Source organism: Typha latifolia, chromosome 4 (assembly GCF_019914945.1).
Source record: "Typha latifolia isolate L0001 chromosome 4, TyphaL0001v2, whole genome shotgun sequence".
NCBI classification, from domain to species: domain Eukaryota; kingdom Viridiplantae; phylum Streptophyta; class Magnoliopsida; order Poales; family Typhaceae; genus Typha; species Typha latifolia.
In genome coordinates, this window is record NC_133089.1 from 6,397,941 (window position 1) to 6,406,879 (window position 8,939).

General features: G+C 34.2%; 1 protein-coding gene across 2 annotated transcripts; it reads left to right on the top strand.

The window, feature by feature from the left end:
* Positions 1–1,075: 1,075 nt before the first annotated feature.
* Positions 1,076–7,144, top strand: LOC140787185 (arabinosyltransferase RRA3-like). Of its 2 annotated transcripts, XM_073135974.1 has the most exons (3): positions 1,110–1,176; positions 1,260–1,490; positions 5,669–7,144. In XM_073135974.1, the coding sequence occupies exons 2-3, from the start codon at positions 1,335–1,337 to the stop codon at positions 6,761–6,763; spliced, it is 1,251 nt and encodes a 416-aa protein (XP_072992075.1). In that variant the 5' UTR covers positions 1,110–1,176; positions 1,260–1,334; the 3' UTR covers positions 6,764–7,144. The 2 variants fall into 2 exon arrangements, with proteins under 2 accessions (XP_072992074.1, XP_072992075.1); XM_073135973.1 differs by having other exon boundaries at positions 1,076–1,490.
* The last annotated feature ends 1,795 nt before the right edge of the window (positions 7,145–8,939 follow it).

Below are 8,939 nucleotides of genomic sequence, written 5' to 3' on the forward strand. Positions count from 1 at the left end.
TTCTTTCTAATCTGGATACGGATAGGATTAAAAAAATGGATACAAATTCAGATACTAGTCGGATATAATTTTTGGATTCAGATACATATATTGGATATCTATTTATCTGCATAATTTTTGAATGATTTATAATTTTTTACTTTGATTATTTAAATAGTGAATATTGATACTGTTATTAATAATGTCTTATATTATTTGTAGAGATTAATTTTGCTAATTTTATATGTATTTGACATGCAAGAAATTAATATTTTTGAAGCTCTTAATATTTTTGTGTTAATTGTTTCTAAATAAAATATTTCAATTTGTTTAAAATCCGATCAATGGGTTACCTGAAAAAGGATAAAGCATGGCAGTTGGCTCTAATTGGTATTATCCTCCGTCAATTATGGAAATATAGGAACAATGTCATCTATAATAATCTACCCGAAGATCTTAAAAAGGTTTAGACTTGCTCCTTGGAATTAACCTTCGAATATTTTGAGAATTACTCTATCGAAAGCTCTAATCCTAGTCCTTCCCCACAACTTAACTATTCTCCTATTATTACATAGGTTTGTGGTCTAACAGCCTAACTATTCTCCTATTATTGCATGAGTGCCTTATAGATATTTCAGTTTTGTTCTATATGGCGAGGTTGTTGCTTTTTTGCATTGAAGATATGAATCTTGCTAATGTTTAGATTGAATAAAACTCTTTACTTTTAGTCAACATTTTGAAAGACAACACGGCCTCCCCGTGGTCAGCGGAAAGTCTAACACAAGACATTAATTACCTAACTCATAATTATCAAAATTATAAAGTTACACATGTGTTTATAGAAGCCAATCAAGTTGCTAATTGGTTGACAAATTTGAGTAGATCGTTAGGATATGATTGTACCTGAGATCAGGGTTTTATTGTTGGTTTGTTCCAGTTGGTCTCCGACTCTAATATAGCTATGTATACTCGTCGCGGTTAAGCTGTAATATATCCCTTTTCTTAAAAAAGAAAAGAAAAGAAGTAAACTGTAACGTAGCTGGTACGGAGTTGTTCACCTTTACTTGCTTTACCCTTATTGCTTTTTTTCTTTTTTGGTGCTTAAATAAAACGCCTCCCTACGAGCATCTGATTGAACGAACAAGACAAAGGAGGTCAGATCGTGCCCGAGCATCGTTGCGATTTATCTCCAATTTCGTATACCCTTCTTTCTCCCATTTCCACCTCTCTCTCCATCTCTTCCCGAATTGATGCTCTTCAAATTTGAATCTTTACCACAGGAGAAGACTACCCTCTCTCTCTTCTATCTCTTCTTTCACCTCCTCCTCTGATTTGGATCTCGGAGGGTCAATAAGATGGCAGGCCGGCGGGAAGGCCCACTGATGCGAGCCAATGGGCTGCCCTCCCGTGGATCTCGGATCGCCATGGCCGTCGCCGTCGGCGTTCTCCTCGGCTGCATCTGCGCCTTCTTCTACCCCGATGGTCTTTTCCAGAGCGCTCGATGGCATCAAGTACCCTTCTTTCTATCCCCTCTTTCTCGATCTGTTGAGTTATTTCGATCCAAATTTGAAATCTTTTAGCAAAGCAAGCAATACTTGTCTATAGACTTGAGGTGATGAAGTTTCTTTATTGCTCAATCCTGTTGGGAAGAGAAATTTAGCGAAATTCTTATTTTTTAACGAATCAATGGCATTAGGTAAAGTTACTCTTTTTTGGATTTATTTTGTTAGTTAATGTTATAGGACTATATCGTGGAGACTTGGCAAGTGTGAATTTTCTGAAATAAGGTTTCTCGCATCAGGAATCGGAATTTGTACTTGGGAAATACAGTTGTTGATCTCCTGTATTTGAGAGGAAGTTGAAGAGAAAGATTCCATGTCGGCTCACTTTTCTATTTTGATTGTATGATGATTTTACCTCGATTGAATTTTAAATCTGGAAATTAGTAGGCTGTAAATTTAATGTTGGTATGAACATTATTGCTGCACTGACTAGGGATTATATATCCAATAGCGAGGAGAAAATAGTCCCCTTTTTTATTGGTTAAACCAATCTGGTAAATAGTCTGCTGAAAAAATTGATCACATTAGTCATCCATTCCAATAACCTTTTGTTGATATGCATATTTAATTGAATATTTTCTGTTGAACTATATTACATAATATCAGTTTTCAAGTTGTCTTCCTTTTCTTTTCTTATTTCTTCCTTGGGTATAGAAATGGTTCTTGAAGCTTGGAAAATGCGCAAGTGAAAATAGTTTTATTGGTTGTAGTTCATGTTAATCACTTAGGGGTATAACTGAATCGGTTTCAGTCAGATATGAATATCCATTTAATTTTGTTGGGTTCAAATATGCACAAAGATTAAATCCATAATCTTATTCTAAATCAACAAGTCACAACTTTTGGCACTCAATTATGACAATTTACTAGCTAAAATTAGAGTACAATATTTTAATCTATCTCCCCAAAAATGATACAAGCTTAACATATTAAGTAGACATAATACTAGACAAAGGTTATTTTTTGAGAGATTCAAAATTATTCATACTATATAGAATTACATTAAATCAAGACTTCTATTTATATAATTTAAGTATTGACTATATAACCATTGTCTACGGGCTTAATAGAACTACTTAAATATCAGTCGGTGCTCAGATTGATATTTAGTCAGGATCCTCTTCTTATCTAGATCTGATAGGATCTGACATGACCCGGCCCAGCCCGACTCGAATCTGACCCGTTTATTAAACGGATTGGAATATTGAGATCCATTTAATACTCTGTTGCTTTTATAGTAGGTATAAGCTAGCTAATGTGCCATCCTTTTGTAGAAGCAGAAGCTAGGATGCTTCTTCTATCACATAATAACAATCATGAACCAAAACTTGCAGCATTCGTGAATTCTGGTGACCAAATTTAGTGGTTTTTATTGAGTAACTCTTGTTAAGAAAGTAAGAAAGGAAAAAAAAAACGTATCTTCCATTAAAGAACCATCCGTAATACTATGCAGCTATTCAGTTATTAGCAAGATTGTCCTAGTTGCACTGAGTTTATAACAACAGAACAACTTGCCTTAAACTGTAGAAGTGATGCAATCAAGAATTTATTTCTTATTCACGACATACTAGTGTTAGCAATCAAATATTGCTGTTGTTGTCATGGTCCAAGTCTTATATGGTGTTAATTATGAACTTATCTTTGCAACACGAATTTTAATAGAGAAGGTCATCATCTTTCCTCTTATTTGTTACATGAGTTTTACTGAACTTAGTAGTCTTATGTGATGGCACAGAAACTCAGAGAAAATACTAAAATATTAGAAGCAAATGCTTTAGTTGCAGTGAAAATTTGTTTATATGGAAAAAAAAGTTTCAAAAGTGGCATCAAGGGGATTAATTAGTCACCTTGTTACTGGAAGATGATGCAGTAAAGATGGATTCCAACCAGAAGATGGGAAATTTGTTTTTATCGAATTTAGGTGAGCTTCTGAATGAGATTGTGAGAAAGAGTGATCGATGGTTGTGCATAGATGTTTTCGTTGATTTGCTGGAAAAGCTTAATCTAAAGATGGAAAACAAGCGGTGGGCTATTAACTGAACTGGATAAATAGTCATGACTAAGAAATAGTAAAGTATCATTTATTAGTTCATTTTTATGGGAAAGATCTACAAGGAGGCAGTCTGTTATGATGTTTGAAACTTCAAATGCTGATCTCGCAGATTTTTTCTTGAGAAGTCGTGAGTTTATGGCAGAACTGAACAATTTATGCTTTATTTGTCCATACAAGAAGTTCGCTTTGCATTCAAAGGAGCAGAGGCTTCTATCAGAATCTAAGGTCTTGACTTACAAGGAAATTTAATTCAACTGTAGGAGGTGGACTTCAGGATGCTAGCCAGGTTGGAGGCTCGTGCAACCACTTGGAATTCTAGGGCCCTACCCAAGTTGGTGGTTGGTGCATCCAATTGACAAAGTTTTGGGACGAAACAATTGTTCACCTGAAGCGAGTTGATATATTGTGGATAAAGGATAGACTTTAAAGAAGCAAGGAATAATTGTCTGCATGTTGAGATTGAACTTGGAGAGACTCAAAGCCTTGGGAAGCACATTTAGTTTGTTCATAGTAATTTAATATTATATTATTAATTGAATTCAGTAATTGGGAAGCATATATATTCACATCTAGGATGATAAATCCTGTCAATAGGATTCTCTTCTTTCAAGTCAAAACTGATGCGGCAATAACCGCATGCAAAATTTGATTTGCATGTACATGTGGGCCCTTACTGAACTAGAGAGAAAGAAGGAAAAAATAAAAAGAAAGAAGGTTTGGGGGTATCACAATTCATGTGGATAAAGTACTGAGTTCTGTTTATGAAACTATTCCGTGAATCTTATTGTGAATGCCTGCCTCTATTTTTCCTTTTTGCTTTTCTGAATAAATTTGGGTCAGGAGTATAAGGGTGTAACTGGATATGTTTTAGGTCTTCCCTTCGTCATTCTTAACTGAGTTTTTGAGGAGTTGTGGAGTTGAGATTTGCAGATCTTACAAAATGCTCATGAGTCTGCTACCTTTTTCTGCTTTTATCTTTCTTTTCTCTCTTCCTTCTCACCGGAAACAATTGAATTAGTTACCTTATTACTGAAGTTAAATGATGACGAAATGCACTTGCATCTCATGATTCTCATTATCACTTTAGTTTGATTGTTTCTTTCAGCTCAGATCTGAAATAGTGTCATTCTTTGATATGGATTAAGTTAGAATAATATACATTTTTGGTAAACACCAAGTACCTATGGTACATTGATATTGCACTAGACTACTAGAGTTGTATATCATATGTTCAGAAGAGATAAGCTCCAGAAGTAGCAAGCATCTGATTGTGGCTATAAGAACTGGTTTGCTGTATAATAGAACAATTTTAGTTAGTAAAGAATATCAGACAAGTATGAAGGAGATATATATGCCTTAAATATTGTTGTTGATTCAAATCTTGCTTTAGCGCCAGATACTCTGAAAAGTTGGACTTAATAAAACCTGCAAGTCTCTACTGCTTTTTTCAAGGTAGCTTTGTTCTCTATTAAAATCTGTATCTCCCGACATTTAACTAATCATATGATTCATTTGCTCAGAAAATTGGTGTTCCACTCAAAGTATGAAAGTCTAAAATTGATATTTTGAAAATCTTTACCACCTTTTCTTCTATCAAAATAGTTGTATAAGTCTATAACATTTATACCGCCAGGTTAGTTGCATGGCATCCATATCTGATGCTATGCATCATCTTGAAATGGTGTTTTATTTTGGTATATTGGTTTAAATATATGAACTGATTAATCTCTAAATCCATTGGAGAAAGGCAAGTTATGCTTTTCACTGAAGTTTGAGAACATGTTTAAGAAATCTTAAAATGGAAACTGAGCTGTTAAAGAGGAAAATATGAATATTGAAGATATATACTGCAATTAATTTCATCCAGCTAACATTTAGTAGAAACATTAGATATTAGGTTCATTTGGACTACTTTTCCATAGGATGTATCTCGCATCTCACTACTACTTGTTTAAGCTCTCTAGGTCTTTTGCTTTCACTTTGTTGATCAAGCGTGTCCTGTAATGTTCATGACCTTAAAAAAATAATAAAATATGTCATGCAACTGCTTCTTATACTTTTCTATTATCTTCAGGTTCATTCATCTGATTGTGAATCATCTGAGAGAGTAAACTTGTTGAACGCGGAGCTGGCATCATTATTTAAAAGGAATGCAGAACTGAAGAAACAGGTTAAGGAGCTAAATTTGAAGCTTCAATTAGTTGGACAAGGTAAATATCCGGCTCAAGAGCAGCGCAAAGCAGGTCCTTTCGGTACTGTCAAGGCTTTGAGAACAAATCCAACTGTTATTCCTGATGTAACCGTGAACCCAAGGCTGGCCAAGATACTGGATGAGGTAGCTCTTAATAATGAGCTTATAGTTGCACTGGCCAACTCCAACGTGAAAGAAATGCTGGAAGTTTGGTTTGATAATATCAAAAGAGTTGGTATTCCCAATTACCTTGTTGTAGCATTGGATGATAATGTAGAGAGATTCTGCAAATCAAAGCAAGTTCCTGTTTACCGAAGGGACCCTGATGAAGGCATAGACTCCATTGCAAGGACTGGTGGAAACCATGCTGTTTCTGGATTAAAATTTCGCATCCTAAGAGAATTTTTGCAGCTTGGGTACAGTGTTCTTCTATCTGATATTGATATAGTATACTTGCAAAACCCATTTGATCATCTTTACAGGGATTCTGATGTAGAATCCATGAGTGATGGTCACAACAATATGACAGCCTATGGTTACAATGATGTCTTTGATGAGCCTTCAATGGGTTGGGCGAGATACGCACACACAATGAGGATTTGGGTATATAATTCTGGTTTTTTCTATATAAGATCCACGATCCCCTCAATTGAGCTGTTGGATCGTGTAGCTGGTAGGCTATCTCATGAACCAAAGTCATGGGACCAAGCAGTTTTCAATGAAGAACTCTTCTTTCCTTCCCATCCAGGATATGATGGTCTTTATGCATCTAGGAGAACAATGGATATGTATCTCTTTATGAACAGCAAAGTTCTTTTCAAAACTGTCAGGAAAGATTCTGAACTGCGCAAGTTAAAACCAGTGATTGTGCATTTGAATTACCATCCAGATAAATTTGCAAGAATGAAAGCTGTTGTGGAGTTCTATGTCAATGGCAAGCAAAATGCACTGGAACGCTTCCCAGATGGATCAGAATAGTAAACATAATTTTAAATGCAGTAATTCTCAGACATTGGTGGCGGCCAGGTTTCATGATCTCTGTTCTGCCAACATCAGAAGCACATAAAGAAACCTGCGACTTCATATAATATCCTGCATAGGAAAGCCTTGTTTTTCTTTAAAGTCCTCTTTATGAGTGCTTTACCTGAAAACTCGTCGTTTTTTAACATTTACCTTTTATTGACCTTCAGATGTAACCTCCTCTGTCTGCTAACCTCACAGCTTTAGTTTTCACTTGAGCTACAGTTATATTCGGATTCACAAAGGTCTTCTTTTCCTCTTCTTTTATTTTTAATTTTTGAAACTGCTATGCATCTTGTTCTTTAAAGCTTCACATATATATGAATGTAGTCTTTGTCAGATTTTACCTGGTCAATGAAATGCAAGTGTTTGTGGAATAGTAGGATCTGGACTGTAGAATGCAGCCTGGATAGTTTAGATAAGTTATGCACTGCTTTATTAAAATGATGGATGATGTTTTTCACTGAGACTTGTTAATTTTACCAATTCAAATGCCTTCTTCTTTTTTTATTTATTTATAAAAGAATGTTATCCGAATTTGACAGTCAGCTTCTTTAATGGTGAGACATGTATTTGCATGATGGAGAGAAAAGCTTTGATTAGATACCTGTTGTTGCCTTCATGCCTTGTTGGCAATGGCAATAGGTAGATGTTTTAAGTGCAAAATAGAGTTTTTGACTGAAGTACTACTACAAGAAAAAATAATTCCCACAGTACAACACTCTTAAAACTATTTCTAAGACTAAGATAATATTTACCAGCTCAACGAACTACTGTCTCATACCGTGATTCTTCGTCAATTAATTACTAGACCATCATACGGCGATTAATGAATCACCTTCAAAATGAGCAATTTATTATAAAACATATTTCTCCGAAAGCGTTTTATGTGGTAAAAATGGCTATGTCTAAATATTTTTGTATATTACATATGAATGAATCGCTTTTTGAGAGAGCGATTTACTAATAATTTTTTCTTTTACAGTTTTTTAGCATCGTGGTGGAGTGAATAATTGAGTTAAGAATTAATATTAGAGATAGCGATTTGTTAAACTAAACTGACAAAAATTATGGTATATTAGAAAATAGTTTAAATAATGTCCTACTGCAAGAATTATTTTTTCCCATATTACCTTGGGAAAAAACTTGCAAAATTACACTACTAGTTTGTAGGAGTAAAAACGGATTGGATAGTGCTCAATTTATATTTAGATTTATATTTTTGATCCGAATATAACTTCGGATACGGATATTAGACAGATAACAAAATTTAAAACTATATCCTAACTAATAAATTTAACGGTAGACTAATAAGCCTCGGAGCAATTGTAAATAATAATTTAGTTGTCTTATAGTTACATTCTTTTCTTTTCTTAAGAATATATTAAATATTTACGTCTCTCCTATTCGGGGGAGAAAAAATCTTCCCTGATCTGTCTTTTTACAAAGCAAGTCGTTCAATTTTCCTGCCTAAAAGTAGTGATTCACGTATCATGACTTTTTGACCAAATTGCCCCTGTCCTAAATTTTCTTTACTAAAATAATATCATATTTCAAATTTACTTTTAAAATGAGTCTAATTCTACTGGCTTAGACATCAAAATCCTAAACTCGCCAGTAAAATACTGAATGATGAATATTTTACCTATAAAATGAAGCTTTGATAAATGAAACGTTTCTCTATCAAATAAAATATTAAAATATTCAACGTTATACTATTTAGAAAGCGCTAAAAATCACTTTTATTTTTTAAGTCCAACATACTAAATCCATGCCTTAATAATTTTTTTTTTTTGAGATGTATTATTAGCTTGCATAATAGAAATGCTAGCAAGATCTGCGACGTAACCTTATAAAGAAGATGCTGAATTCTTTAGCAGTTTATCTGCAAAGTAACCATTAATTAATTCAACATTTTACTGATGATTTTAAAATATAAATGCTGAGCTGGCAAAACTTAATCCATTGGTATTAATATCAAAGGGTGTGGCATCATTCCGTAAATAAAAATTTGGAGGAGGCCATTTTGGTCAAAAACTCGCATATAGAAGCAAAATACACGAGGTCAAAAGCACGCCAAGCAATCCCCCGTACCATCTAGAAGTCAAAACACACAAAATCCAGGCCAAGAACG